At 37.4% G+C, this 16,158-nt stretch overlaps 2 protein-coding genes across 6 annotated transcripts; one reads left to right on the top strand and one right to left on the bottom strand.

The window, feature by feature from the left end:
- Positions 1-348: 348 nt before the first annotated feature.
- Positions 349-14,181, top strand: LOC121376191. Of its 5 annotated transcripts, XM_041504008.1 has the most exons (4): positions 349-674; positions 4,260-4,382; positions 5,928-6,039; positions 13,879-14,181. In XM_041504008.1, exons 1-4 carry the CDS (start codon positions 458-460, stop codon positions 13,880-13,882), a joined length of 456 nt encoding a protein of 151 aa, XP_041359942.1. In that variant the 5' UTR covers positions 349-457; the 3' UTR covers positions 13,883-14,181. The 5 variants fall into 5 exon arrangements, 2 of the variants coding, with proteins under 2 accessions (XP_041359942.1, XP_041359943.1); XR_005958410.1 differs by having other exon boundaries at positions 349-4,382; XM_041504009.1 differs by lacking the exon at positions 5,928-6,039.
- LOC121376190 (topoisomerase I damage affected protein 7-like) lies at positions 8,570-13,308 on the bottom strand. The gene is made up of 2 exons (XM_041504007.1): positions 11,116-13,308; positions 8,570-10,811 (listed from the first exon to the last, which is right to left on the bottom strand). The coding sequence occupies exons 1-2, from the start codon at positions 12,211-12,213 to the stop codon at positions 9,912-9,914; spliced, it is 1,998 nt and encodes a 665-aa protein (XP_041359941.1). The 5' UTR covers positions 12,214-13,308; the 3' UTR covers positions 8,570-9,911.
- Positions 14,182-16,158: the final 1,977 nt, after the last annotated feature.

Genomic DNA, 16,158 nt, shown 5'->3' with positions numbered 1-16,158 from the left:
ATTAATAGGTGGATTTGGAATAGAAGAGAATAAATGATTTAATTTTCCAAGAACAAGATATTTTAATAGTATGTTTCTTCCTAATGGTGTAAGTGTTCTACGTGATCAAATGTTTAAAAGAGATTCTATAGCTTTAAATGTATCCTTAAATTTATTTTTTATCATATTTTCCAAGTCAATATCAAAGTTAAGTGGGTTTTTCCATTATCAGACAAAAGCTATTTATTTAAGGAAGTCTTGCAACCCGTATTGAGCCTCCCTATTTGGGCCCTGCAATGTGTGCAGTGACGCTTCCCACAAGGCAGTGCGCCACGTCACGTCCTTTTTGAAAATTAACAGCGTGGAGAAAAGACAAAATTTGAAAATTAGCAGCAGGGAGTATAGAAAAAAAATCGGGATTTTCCGCATAAATATAAACTTTTGATATATCATTGTAACAAAAAGATTGAACTAAACTATGCCACCGATAAGAAGATCAACAAAGAGAAAAGCTACAGTGCAGGCGAACACAGGCAAGCACAAAGCACGGAAAACTCCGCAAGTTCAGCAAGGTCAAGCCAGCCAGCCAAGTACCTCAGCGGTAACCAGCGATGAGATGTCAACGGGGGCGCACACTCATAGTGAATTTAGAGCAGATACCGGAGCGGTGGGTAACGTAACAAATCATAGCAAAGGTAATATTCCAAGTATCGATTTTAATACAATACTTTCGGGAAATACTGAACAGGCGTCATTAAACGTCGAATGTGAACCGCGCGCCATTCACTCAGTAGATGACGGGGTGGGAGACCACGTCCGTCGCAATATCCGAGATAAGATTAGTCGTGACGAATATGTTAATTTCGCCACACTTTTGCATGACACAGGGGTAAATACAGATGGGGGCCCTTTGCCACTAGTAATTCTCAATTCCGGCCAATTGGGCATTGGCACAAAAACACAAAAAAGGTCAGTTGATGACATAAATATGTGGACTGACGCATTTAATGTATTCATGTCTGTCTACATAGAAGAACACCCACAAATTACAACAGTATTACAATTGCTTAAATATATGCACACCATACGGTGGGCAGCTGCAAAATGTGGCGGTCTTGCATGGCGCGAGTACGATGAACAATTCCGTTTAAAAAAGTTAAAAAATCCACAAATATCATGGGCAACTATTGATCCTAACCTCTGGCTTTTGATAATGATCCCCCAAATGAAACAAGGGCCCATGCAAAATTGGTCAGATGCAAAAACCGGGTATAGGCTGAACACACAATTTGCTCGCACCAGCAAGGGATCGGGGGCATGTTTTGATTACAACATGAATAAGTGCAACCGAACATATTGTCGTTTTCGTCACCATTGCCAGTCTTGTGGAGGAGCACATCCAAAAATAGAATGTCATTCCTTTCGTACAACAAAAAATGCAAATAACCCAAATCAAAACGCACGAAATATTCAAATTAGCAAAAACACCAATAGATTTAAATGAATTAACAAAAGTGTTAAAAACATATCCCAATTATTCGGTCGCTCAGGAATTGTTGTCAGGTTTTAAATATGGTTTCAAGTTGCATTACGAGGGTCCACGTATGCCAAGGGAGGCAATTAATCAGAAATCAGCACTAGATAATCCAGAAATTATACAACAAAAAATACTTAAAGAAGTACAGCTGGGTCGAATTTTTGGACCTGTTCCCTTCCGGCCTATTTCTACGTTTCGAGTATCGCCTATTGGTTTGGTCCCCAAACAAACTCCAGGGGAATTTCGTTTGATTCACCATTTATCCTATCCAGCCGACCATGCCCTTAATGATTTTATAAACCCATCATTATGCTCAGTTTCATATTCAAGTATTGATAAAGCTATTAGAATGATTCAAACTTTGGGCATTGGTTGTGAGCTTGCAAAGTCTGACTTACAGTCTGCCTTTCGTATGATTCCCATTTATCCCGGCGATTTCGATCAGCTAGGTTTTAAATTTGATGGTCAGTACTATATTGATAAATCACTGCCATTTGATTGTAGTATATCTTGTGCAGTATTTGGAAAATTTTCCACGTTTTTGGAATGGATTACAAGATCGGAATCAGGTAATGAGAACATTCAGCATTATTTAGATGATTTTTTATTCATTGGAAGAACACATTCAAATGTTTGTTCAAAAACCCTTTCCACATTTCAGTCTATCTATAAACAATTGGGCGTGCCTATAGCACATGATAAAACCGAAGGCCCGTCCACAAAATTGTCATTTCTGAGCTTAGAAATCGATACAATGGAGATGGTTATTAGACTACCTGCTAAAAAATTAAATGAGATTGTTGCAAAATCAGAGTTTGTATTAGGACGGAAAAAAGTAACTCTGAAACAAATGCAATCACTGATAGGTTCACTAAACTTTGCATGTAGGGCCATTAGACCAGGACGGGCATTTTGTCGACGCCTAAATGACAGTATCTGCAAGGTCAATAAACCACATCACTTGATTAAAATCACAAAAGGTATTAAAAAATGACATTAAAGTTTGGTTAGAATTTTTTAAGCATTACAACGGGGTGTCTGTCTTTCAAGACCAATATTGGGCATATGGTTCAGATATCCAGTTGTTTACTGACGCTGCAGGAGGCGTTAATGGGGGATTCGGTGCTTATCTCAATGGAATATGGACATTTGGCTGCTGGCCAGGGTTTTGGTTAAAAGTGGGGGTTCTGACAAATATGACATTCTTAGAACTGTTTCCTATTGTAGCAGCCTTTTTCATGTGGGGCCATTTGCTTAAAAACAAAAAAGTTATAGTACAATGCGATAATCAAGCTGTAGTGCATGCTATAAATAAACAATCTGCTAAACCCATATGTGTTATGGATCTCATGCGCTACTTGGTGTTAAATTTGTTAACATTTAATATACCGGTAAAAGCTGAATATATACAATCATCAAAAAACAAAATAGCAGATAGCCTTTCCCGTTTTCAGTTCTCAAAGTTCCACAACCTGGCACCAAAGGCAAATCCGGAACCAGATACAGTGCCACAAGAAGTTTGGAAAATCTTCAGAGGGAATGCAACAAACTGATTTCAGCATCAGTTTCAGAAAGTACACGCAAACTGTACAAAAAAGCATGGGTTTCATTTGATAGGTTCAGATGTGAACATAAGTTCCCATTAATTTTCCCAGTACCCGCTGACCATGTTAAAAACTATATTGCATACATGTCATTACAGAAATATTCTGCCTCAACTGTCTCCTCGTACTTAGCAGGTATTAGTTTCTACCATCAGATGCAGGGCGTTCAGGATCCTACTCATACTTTTATTTCCAAGAAAATGATTGAAGGAATGCGCAGGTCAAGGCCACTTAGGGACAACCGGTCACGCATTACGGTATCTATATTAAGAAGTTTACCCAGAGCCCTAACTCGTGTATGCTCGTCCCCTTATGAAACCGAGTTATTCACCACAGCATTTCTTATAGCATTCTTTGGCCTTTTTCGTGTTGGGGAAGTAGCTGTAAACTCACTTAAATCTCCTTCTAATCATGCAATTCTGTTGCAGGATGTCACAGTTATAGATGGGGGTCCCCTTAAAATAATATTAAGATCATCAACAAAATAACCAACAGGGCAGGCCAACACCAATAACAATCGATCCCATCTCAGATAACACAATATGCCCTGTTGCTACAATCAAACGTTTCTTAAACATCAGGGTCTCTGGAGGCATTTATTTGTTCTGTCATGAAGATACCAGCCCACTAACAAAGTACCAATTTTCAGCAATGCTATATAAAAGCCTTAAGTTCTTAGGGTTAAGTACAGCTACATTCAAGTCGCATAGCTTCCGTATTGGAGCAGCCACTTTGGCTGCCAGCAAAAATGTCTCACACGCAACAATACAAGCATGGGGAAGATGGCGTTCGAATGCATATAAAAAGTACATCAGGATTACATCCAGTTCATTGACTATTTAAACGGATTAGTTTGAATTAATTCAATCGTTTCACATGTTGACATTCATTGGTTTCGGGTACATTACAATGTATTATAGGCAGGCCTGAGAGTAAGGAACAATTAAAGTAACCTAATATAAGTTAGCCCAAATCGCACTTCAAGTACTCTATTTTGGTGGTAGGTTACTAAAGTACAAAATGAACAATTTACAATAAATTAACAATGCTTTATAATGAAAGTTTAGCTGCCGGTTCACTTCTTATTCTCAGGCCTGTATAAGTATGACTCATAATTCTTGTCAATTCTGAGCTTTCAGATATCTGGATACTGGGCTCTTCGATAGTGTACTGGGCTCAAAGAAGGGCAGTGACACGACCAGTCGGTCAACACTTGCGACTGCAGCAATATGGGGGTCGTATCAGGTGGTGCGGAGTAAGAGGTATGAAATGGCTTAACCTTAAAGAGAATATAGAAAGGGACCTCCAACGCCTCCCCCCGCCATCTTATTTAGTGATCCAGTTGGGCTCGAATGACCTCACATGCGGTGATTCTGGCTCGTTGAGATGGCATATGAAAAGGGACTTAGAATACATCAGCGAACTCCTCCCTAACACTAGGTTAGTTTGGTCATGTCTTCTCCCACGGTTATATTGGCACGGGGCCAGAAGCCAGGCCGCCATCAACAAAACCCGCAAGCGGGTAAATAGGGAAGTTAGTAACTTGGTACTGCGTCTCGGAGGGAGGGTGATAAAACAGGCTGATATCAGCGAACAAGACCGTGGTCTTTTCAGATATGATGGTACACACCTATCGGATATCGGTAATGATATATATCTGAACACCCTCCAAGGGGCATTGGAGACCTTTATGGTCAAAAAGCAAAATATTTTTGAATAGTCTGTCCCATGAGTATACGTTGGCTACAGTGGGTGTGGCGTGGTGAGCATGTATAGACATGCTCAGTTGGCCAGATCATGTGGGTCTAATTGGTGGTAACAACTCTGCCTTTGCTTCTCCGTTGGCAGAGGGCTCCATTTGCTCTCCTGTGGAGTGCCCAAGGGCGTCCTGGGGTGTTACTTTTATACGGTTACTTCCCTGAGCTTTCCCGGGGAAATGTTTCCTACTAGGCTTTTCTCTGGTAACGCGTTGTTGTGGCTTCCCTGTGCGTTCCCGGGGAATGTTTGCTACTAGGCTTTTCTCTGGTAGCGCGTTATTATGGCTAGTCGGACATTGTGTTTACTCCAAAATTATCCTGGAATAAGGCTCAGCTGTGTCTGGCTGCTCAGGCAAATAAGTCCATGTTGGCACTATTTAGATACCAAAAAAGGGTTGGAGATATAAGTGTAGCTCATAGCTTTAAAATATTTGATACTATGATAACACCAGTTCTAACTTATGGGTCAGAAATCTGGGGTATTATTAGAAGCATGGTAATAGAAGCCATTCAGATTAAATTTTGTAAACACCTTTTAAAGGGACATTCCCGAGTTTGCTGCATTGTAAGATGTATCCGACTAATAAAATATTTCTACGATTAAACTTACATATTAAATATATTTTCTTGCTTAGAATATTAGTTTCTGTATATTCAACGCGATTCTAGTCGTCTTAGTATTTGTAAGAAGCCCAAACTAGATGTTGTCTTCAAATAATTTTGTACGTACGAAAAAATAGTTTTTAGGAAATAAAATGAAATTTAACCTAGTACAAATGTTAGAACGATCAGAAACACGTTTAATATACAGCCACTAATATTTTATGCAGAAAAAATATATTTGATATGTAATTACAGTCGTCAAAAAGTCTCTGTTAGTCGATAACATCTAAAACATTGCAGCAAACTCAGGAATGTCCCTTTAAAGGTGGGGGAGTCAGTAAAAAATTATATGGTATTAGGTGAGTGTGGAAGAGCTCCTCTCCGACTTATTTACATGACTCGTGCTATCAAATACTGGTGTAAATTAATACAGCTTCCTCTTTTCAGACTGCCCAGACAGAGTTATGTCATGCTTAAGTCTCTTGACGATGCAGGTCATACTACTTGGACGACAGACATTAAAAAAATTATTTTTAAACTTGGTTTTGGATTTGTATGGGTAAGCCAGGATGTGGGAGACATCAGTAGGTTTATTAATATATTTAAGCAAAGACTATATGATATTCTACAAGAATGGGCATCCTCTATGAGCGGTTCGGATTCTTGCTATTATTATAACCAGTATAAATCTCTATTAAATGTTAAATGTTATTTACACATGAATATCCCCATGAGATTCCAAATTGCATTATCAAAATTTAGATGAAATAGTTTTGGTTTATGTGTAGATACAGGTAGATTTAATAATATTGTATATGAGAAGATTATGCACTTTTTGTCAAGATAATTACTAGATTTTTTTATTGAAGATCAGCTCCATGTATTATTGGTATGCAAAAAAATATAGTTATTTGAGATATATGTACATTTTATCCTTTGTGAAAGTAAATGCTGGTCTATCATTAACAATTAACTTCATTAATCTGATGTCATCTCAAAACCAAATTTGTTTACTAAATTTATCAAAATTCTTATACTATGTATTTAGATTGAGAATAAATGGTGAATGTTTTTACACTGAATATTTATAAATGCACTGCCTTTCTACTATTATTACTATAATATAAAATTAAATGGCAGACCGTTATGTGACTAAATTATGTAACGCATGCTCTTAAATTGTGTAAAGTGATTGTATTTTGGGCCAGATGCCTTTTACTCAATAAACTGTATGTCTGTCTGTCTGTCTGTGTAAAATACACAGGGGTAATAATGTCGTTCGACATTTTGTACATCATGCCATTCGTCCTGTCCTCACTCAATAAGATATGGTCTTTGTAGACTTTCTGGATATGTACTAACCATAGGTCTGACTGCTATATATAGCAGCTGATATAGGGACATCTCACCTTTTACTGCAACTCTTCATACCCGGAATTTGTTTTGTTTAACGGCACCTCTAGAGCACAGTTTTAATAATCGTTGGCAATTGCATGTCCAACTTTTGGTAATTTCGACATATAGTCTTAGAGATACACACATAGCACATGCTGGAACGAGAAATAGACCATTGGGCCCAAAGACGGATTGATCCTAGAGGGATCGCGCATCCAGTATGTAGTTTTGGGGTTGTTGTTTTTTTATCTCGCTATAATGTTTTTTATTGTTTTATAAAGTCCACGTCATCAAATGTCATGTATTTAATTCCCCCTAGGTTTTAAAGCACTATGCATATTTTGATTGTTTTGTAAAGTCCACGTCACCAAATGTCATGTATTTAATTCCCCCTAGGTCTTAATGCACTAAATACAAGTAAACAAGCCTAATTGAAATTCTGTTTGTTACTCTAATTTCTGCGAAAAATAATAATAAGATTTTACAATGCCTTTAAAGATATGGCGCGGGTGAAACGATTTGCAGTGGAGAAGTTGGCGTGTGTATGTGGGTTTGAAAAATACTAGTATAAATAACGTGATGCTTGAAACAGTGGGCAAAGCTGGCACTGGCTGGTTTGTATTGATGTATGGATATTTATATGTTGTATACATGTCGGATTTGACTATATATATATATATATATATATATATATATATATATATATATATATATATATATATATATATTAACGCACTGGCGCAGGGGATAATTAAATCCTTCCTGGTATCACAAATGTTTCATGCCGTTGCTGGGACTCAATACGTGTGCGTGCGTACATACATGCGTACGTGTGTGTATGTATGCACGTGCATGCATGAATATATGTATGTATGTATGTATTAATATATATGTATGTATGTATGTATGAAGTTAAAGTTCGTTTTATTTAAAGACACGACTAGATCACATTGATTAATTAATCATCGGCTATTGGATATCAAACATTTGGTAATTCTGACGCGTAGTCAATAGAGGAAACCCGCTATATTTTTCCATTAGCATCAAGGGATCTTTTATATGCACTTGCCCACAAGCAGGAAAGCACATGCCACGGCCTTTTACCAGTTGTGGTGCACTGGTTGGAACGAAAAAGGTATGTATGTGCGTATGCATGTATGTATATAAAATATGATTATTTATTTTATATACAGCTATGAAATATATAGATCTGCAAAACCCATAAAATTGATATTCGGTGAAAATTTTGTGAACAAATTCATGCTTAAATTATATCCCTTGTAAAATATTAAGATCTAATTATTGAGGTCTGTATCACATCGTCGTTTTTGGGTGATTTGATGATTACCAATGCATCTGATCGTATTTGAAATTAAAAAAACAAACTGTAATTTAAACAATTGTACATTGTACATATAACACATGGATATGACAGTACAATGACAGATAAACAGATAATATCCTGTCGTTGATATTAAATAACAATTACGTGAAAACTGTACACATTAATTTATTGTTATTGGGGGGGGGGGGGGGTAGACCAGTGGTAAGGCGTTTGCCGGGTCGGTTTAGGATTTATCTCCGTTGGTGGGCCCATTGAGTTATTTCTTGTTCCAGCCAGTGCGCCATGCCTTGTATATTAAATGCCGTGGTATGTACCATCCTGTGTGGCATGGTGCATATAAAATACCATTTGCTACTAATGAAAATATGTAGCGGGTTTCCTCTTTAAGACTATGTCACAATTACCAAATGTTCGACATCCAGTAGCCAATGATAAATAAATCAATGTGCTCTAGTGACACAAACCAAATGTTAAATTTATGTTTGGTTTCATTCTAAGTATACCACTAACTAGAACTGTTTGCTGCATACGTGCTTTGAATAATTACTCATAAAAGCTTTTGGAGATATTGGAATATAACAATAACAGCGTAAACACACAGTGTTAGCACTAGGGCTCGCGCATCGTTCACAAAAGCCAGACTAAGTACCTCTAATTGCAATAGTATAATACTGTCTAATCAATGACTAGTCTTTACTAACGAGAAGCCTAACAGCGAAATCAAACAGTGAAAATCACTAGGTCCCGCGTACCCTTCTCAAATACTTGTAGTTCTAATGCAAAACACTAATAGTGTGTAATCAATGTCCAGTCAAGGGGAATCTCCTCCCAGAGGCATTAAAGACACCCGAGTGCCTGACTATTTCTATGCTTATTAAACAACTGTAATTGCATGTAGTCGTTTAGTGAAATGTTTAGAATTTAAAGCCGTTACCAGGACAAACAAAGACCCCCTTGACATGTGTACCGAGTACATTATTTAGTTAAACATGAGTTCAAGAGTCGTTGACTTTGGGAAAACAAAGAACATCCAAACCTGTCAATGTGATCTCACAGAACCCTTAATACGTACGGTCGTTTGAACTATCTTTATACACAGAAATCAATGTTGTTAGACATGAAAGAATTGTTGTCATTACTGCATATATAACAAAAAAGAGAAAACGAAAACCCTGCGAAAAAAACCTCTTTACACGCAAAATATTGACCAAATAAAAGATATGATTTTTATATTTGCAAAATGTTGTTTGGGTTTGGTTTTCCTTATAATTAATTGGAGATTAATAGTTCGAGCCCAAAAACATAATATTACAGATTTTGTTCAGAGTGCAATTATTTATTTCTTATGTGTTTATGATAAAATTCCAAAGCACACTTATACAGAATGTATTGGCTATGTATGAACGGAATCACACGGGTCACAGTGCATGCATTTCCTGACAGATATTTTATGATAAAATATAATAATTATTTTTATTAAGGTTCATTTTATGACGGGATACACTCACTAAATGATTTTGTTTTTTGGAATTAAGGTTAATTAATGTACCAGCTTTAAGGTTTGAAGAACTTCTGTTAGAAACGGATAATCAGTTAAAGCAATAGACAGTTGTTTGTATTGTGATACTTGGAGAGATTGAGATTTATCTTGTGGCATAATTCATGATTCTAAGTGTCTGCCATCCGATACCTCAGTCGTCTTTCCTACACCAGGAGTACCAATATAACCACAGTTTTATTAAGTCATTGATAGAGAGCAAGAGTCCACTTAGACACAGGAATACGATTCCAATGAATCCAACAGCAATGGCTGATGGGCGGTTATCTTCTATGCTGATGTACTTTCTGGTAGTCGCCGAAAGAGCCTGCTTATTGACTGCCAGGTACTCTTTTAGAATCTGCAGGCTTTCATCTAGCTGCAGTGTAGAGTTTTTGCATCGACAAAAGTTGCATACCAGGATGTTAGCAGTTGTTTGTGGAGAAGATGTTGTAGTAACTGCAGTTGGATTCGGTGCATCAGTACCAAAAGGATCAGTTGTCTCCGTTACCGTTGTCAGTCCAGTTTCAGTAGTGCTGTCCATATGTGCAATAATCGACTGTAGATGAACATCAGTATTCACAAATATGTGACTGTTACTTAAGTAATTTGATGAAGGGTGTAAACTTGCCGTTGCATCAAGTGGAAGATAATTTTTAGTTGTTAACATCGTGGAAACCAGGCCAGAAAGGACGTTAGAGAACTCACTTGTGACAACTGATGTCGGTAGAATATCATGACTGCTGCTCTCAACCGCAGTAGGTGATATGTCATGCTGTTGTGTCTTGGTGAGAGATGCTGTCGAAATATCTGAAAGCTGTGTTCTAAATGGACTTCCCACTGTGGTGGTGATATCATCTGATACCTGCGTTGTCGTTGAACTTTCTGTTGATGAGAAGATATCATCTGATAGCTGTGATATAAGTGGACTCTCAACCGACGGGGTGATATCATCTGATAGCTGTGTTGTAAATGGAGTGTTCACTGATGACATTTTATCATATATGGTTGGAGAAATGCTCTCTTGCAATATTGTACTTGTACTTTCAGGAACCTACAATTGAACAGACTATTAGATATACAATGAAATGATCTAATGTTCTGTATAATAATCCAGAATTCTTATATATCAGTGATCTTGATAGACTGCAACGTCTCTCTCTCTCTCTCTCTCTCTCTCTCTCTCTCACTCTCACTCTCACTCTCACTCTCACTCTCACTCTCACTCTCACTCTCACTCTGTGTGTGTGTGTGTGTGTGTTTATTTCTATGCCCGTGTGTGTATGCTTTTGTGAGCGTTTGTGGTGTATGGATGAATGCATTTTCGTAAAGCAGGAATGATGTTATTACATACTTACCCAACTGTCTTCAAAGTACCAGCCTAGAGGCATTGACCAAGCTTGAATTAACGCTGTTCCGAACATGGTACCAGAAAGTGTACAACTGGGCTTTTTGACGGAAAGATGATGCTTTGTGCCGTTCAAATCCAATGACGTGTGAGCATATTGAACATCTTCAATCCACTCACTTGCAATGGGTTCCCCGTCCAGCAACACATCAGAGATACATGATGTTGTGGTTACTATGGAAACATACGTAAATGCATCTATGAAATTGAGTGGGCTGAAAACGTATTCGCTGCGCCAACTATCCACTGGGACAACAATGGCAACAGAAGCATCACGATAATCAGTCGTATCGCTTGTACTTTGGGACAACTGTGCTATGAGAACTGGACTGTCAGACGTCACAATCGTATGTCTGCCCACGGGTAACACAAACTGTCTGTAGCGATCATAAATTGTAATGTTATGTAGGACGCCATCCACCTGTACATACGTATTCTCATACACTACGATCCTGATGTAGTCTTCTGACATTGTGTTGGGGAATGGAGAGATGACGTAGACGGAACCCCAACTGGCGACTGGTGGTAATTGATCCACAAGGTGATCCCGTGTATAGATAACGGATGCAGAATTGTCCTCATGCACACTTGTAAAAGGCGCCCCAGCAAATACGGCAATTGTTTCAGATGACTCTATTTTTGTGCCTGTTAGGTCTCCCTTGCTCCGGATCTGAAGCGTCTGATATCTCTTAAGGGTTACTTGTAATAAACTGCCATTGCGGTAAGTTTTCGTTCCGAAGACAACTTTATTAATTAGGTCCATTCTTAGGGCTATGGAGACTCTCGTGTTGTTCTTTGTGGCAACAATAGCGAATTGGCATTTATCGGTTTTACAGTAGGTGACTACCACATATTCCCTTCCAAGTGACTCAACCGGGTAGGCCATGAATCCTCCTGCAGACTTCCAAGGATGTATCTCATAGAAACTATAGCACTGCACCGTTATGTCGTTAGGACTTGTTATCCAAATCCCTTTGACTTCAACTCGTGTGCCATACAATTGTATCTTAGAATTCAAAGTCACGTGCATGACGTCAGGGCTTAACATAGTGAGTTGGGTGGACACGTTGATGTCTTGTCGTAGAGGAGCCGAGATGTGAACGTCAGAGAGAGGTCCATGGGTGGCTGTGATGGTGAGTTCAAGTCTTGTGTTTGAAGTACCGTGTTTTAGGAAGGTTACTATGAACTCTCGTCCGGAGTTAGTCACTTGCCTGGTTACTGTAATGCAAGGTTAATAAACACGTGTTTAGCGTCTTGATAACACGTGCAGCGTATTTAAAAAGAAACACATAAAGGTAACGTAGTCACATTTGTGTTGATATGCGACATAACAGTTAAAGTCATAGATCCTAGTTTCAACCCGTGGGAATGGACACTAAGTTTGGTTAATTCACATACCTGTAACACATCTAGATAAAGTTACAACTGAGTGAGCGAGTCTGTGACCCTTAAACGGGGACATATTTTCTAGAAATAGACCTGAGGTGGTCTCCATAACCATTACTTTTCAAACGTACGTACATTTTAAGAATTATATTAAAAATGCATTTCGCCGTATAACAAACTGCAGGATGACCATAAACTTTATGGATGTACTGAAATTGATAATCGAAATAATAAAATAATATAAAGTTTAATTTCAATTATGAAAAATGGGTTTAAGAGTGAAAAATACATCGTAGTGTTTAAAAATAGCTTCTGTCACTTTAATACATTCAAAATCGTATATCCGCACACAGAAGAGTCAAATGGATGTTTTCACAAGGCTGTGATTGGTCTGGTATAGCAATTACAATTACTAGCAAATTCATTTAGTTAAAAAGAAAAATACATATCGCTCCCTAAAATAAAGTATGAAAACTAAAACGAACTATCCAGTGTCATATTAATTTGAATAAATGAATGAATGAATGAATGAATGAATGTTTAACGACACCCCAGCATGAAAAATACATCGGCTATTGGGTGTCAAACTATGGTAAATGCAAACAGTAAGTGATGATCAACATCAGTATAAAAATTCAATGGTTAAATTGAAACACAGTGTGAAAAACTGTGCAAAAAATACAACTGTAAACTGATTGCCAGTGTGTTATGTATTGTGATTGGTTAATAACATTATTTTTTTCGGGATCAAATGAAAATAACACCCGGAAAGCTAATGACGTCATTAGCAATTGGAACAGGCGAAGTTGACAATTCAAGGGTCTACAGTTAGTTTGTAGCCAGGTATTTTTGTCAGCAAATACCAAATATACAGTAAGTTCCGTAGAAAAACGATTCAGTTTACAATGGACATAACTATATGGAGTTTTTAGATTTTCGGGTGTTATTTTCTATTTGATGCCGCAAATGTTTCATTTTTGACCTCAAGCATTTGCGGGATGAAATAGACAATAACACCCGCAAGTCTAAAAACTCCATTTGGTTATCTCCTAAATATCACAGATATATAAAATAAAAATTTAGAGTAAAAGTCAGTATCACGTAAAAATTGTAAAACTAATTCTGGATGGAATCGAAAGGATTCCATCACATTTCTCTGACCAAATATTAATTTGAAAGCTGAAACTAGTTTTGTCCAGTGACTCTTAAGGGAATTCAAAACGTTTTATGATAGACATTTAGAGGCTATATCTACTAAACACAACGCATTACTAACCAAAATGATGGTTGCTGCTATTTCATATTTTCTACTTTTGTATTGTTGTAGATGAAGTGACAGATGACAGCTGCGGTGGTAGAACATATGGCGAGTGCCACTGGTGGGACAGGATACGCTCACCTTTCGCGAACACCTAAAAGGTCAGGACACAACTGTACTTATTCTAATGAGCACTGTCCCGTGCTAGTTTTGATTTAGTAAACCAGTCTGGGAGTGGCAGTCTTCCTTTTGGCGGTGCAAGAGGGATGAAAATTAATGTCCAGTAAAGTGGCTGTCATCCTAGTATGCAGGCACTAGATAGACATTAATAGAATCAACCACTATTTTGTCAAATGCCCATTCGACTCTGCACTGTGCAGAGATACAGCCCTGACCATGTATTACGGTTTTGTCGTTCAGATTGATTGAATTGAGAAGATATTTATGTCGATACACTCTTGTCTCGGAGTCTCACCATAAGCCCAGTAGTATTTGTCTTAAAATACAGAAAACAAAAAATTAAAAACGACTGTTGGGGCCGAGACAGTAACCCCCTCCCTCACACTCGTACAGTATACCCCCCCCCCCCCCCCCCCGACACACACACACACTCGTATAGTATATACAGTCTTCGTATCGGGATATCATGATTGAGAACTTTGTACAATATGAGGTTAATTATTATTTCAAAAAAACTAATTATTTTATTCCATTACAAAGTGTTCGATACAGCTGGAATATATAATACTTTCAGATCTATTAGTGCCATATGTCTGCTTACAATACTAAAAACTGCAAAATCTACTGACAAACCATTAAAGGGGCATTCCCGAGTTTGTTGCATTGTAAGATGTTATCGACTAATAAAATATTTCTACGATTAAATTTACATATTAAATATATTTTCTTGCTTAGAATATCAGTGTCTGCATATTCAATGTGTTTCTAGTCGTCTTAATATGTGTAAGTAGCCCAAACTGGATTATGTCTTCAAATAATTTTCCTCTGCGCGTGCTGTAACCTCACCGTGGTGCAGGGGTGTAACATTCTCTTTGAGAATGGCCAATAGCACAAATGTAAATTTTGAGTAAAAGTCAGTATCTATCTGTGATATTTGTATTTTTGAACAGTTCATTACACCGTTTTTGTTTCAATCTTGAATTTTTATATTGATGTTGATCATCATCACCTTGTTTGTTTGCATTACCATAGTTTGACACCCAATAGCCCGATGTATTTTTCGTGCTGGGGTGTCGTTAAACATTCATTCATTCATTCATTCAAATAATTTCATACGTACGAAAAAGAAATTATTTTAGGAAATAAAATGAAATTTAACCTAATATAAATATTAGAACGATCAGAAACACTAATATTTTATGCAGAAAAATATATTTGATAATGTAATTACAATCGTTAAAACGTCTCTGTTAGTCGATAACATCTTAAAAATTGCAGCAAACTCAGGAATGTCACTTTAAATAACATAGCCATCATATGTAAGCACTATTATATTAATTGTCTCCTAAATTGATAATTCGAGTAGTGCTACACACAAGGCGACTATAGTATCTCAAGATTTATTCCAGTGAGCTCTGTCCTATACTGTTCTTGATTTAATACACTAGTTTGGACATGGCGATGCAGGAAGAATGTATTGTCCAATAAAGGATATCATCCATCCGTTCTCAAATTCAATTTAAGTTTTACAGTCGTGGAAGAATAATTAAAACAGAAAATGCTAATAGAAAAGTGTAGCTTACCTGCTTTTGTTTGTAATGACGGAAACAACAAAATGAAGCCGAATAGACAATAGTATATGGTCAAAGACATCTGAAAATAGATTTAAATGAAAAATTGAATTAATGTTGTTTTAAATATGTATACAAAAGGTACTTATATACTCCATAATCGAATTATCCATTAATATCCAAACAATATCATTTCAATAGCAACTTATTTTTATCCCTAATATATGATATTGACGATACCGAAATATTTATGTCACAACATATAAATAAAGCAAATTATTCACATTGAGTTAATCAATCCCGTTATTTTCGCGACGCGTGTTATTGTAGTGTACACCGTTCATTTAGAGTATTGAATCTGCACTGGCCAGGTGCGAATCCACTCGATAGATTTCGTCTGGGGTGGGGCGTCGGTCTGGTATACTGGAAACGTTATCGAACCACATGAGGTCCAAGATCCAAATATCCCATTCAAGCTAACAAGGAGAGAATGTAACACCTTGTTGGTAACCGTAGACAAGCCGTTGTCACAGCGGGTCCCGTAGTCAAGCCGGTGTCCCTGTGGGTCCACTCCGAGAATATAAGAGGTCTCGAGTAG

The sequence above is a fragment of the Gigantopelta aegis genome, chromosome 6 (assembly GCF_016097555.1).
Source record: "Gigantopelta aegis isolate Gae_Host chromosome 6, Gae_host_genome, whole genome shotgun sequence".
NCBI classification, from domain to species: Eukaryota; Metazoa; Mollusca; class Gastropoda; order Neomphalida; family Peltospiridae; genus Gigantopelta; species Gigantopelta aegis.
The sequence above is the reverse complement of the archived record's forward strand: the minus strand, read 5'-3'. Positions and strand labels throughout refer to the sequence as shown.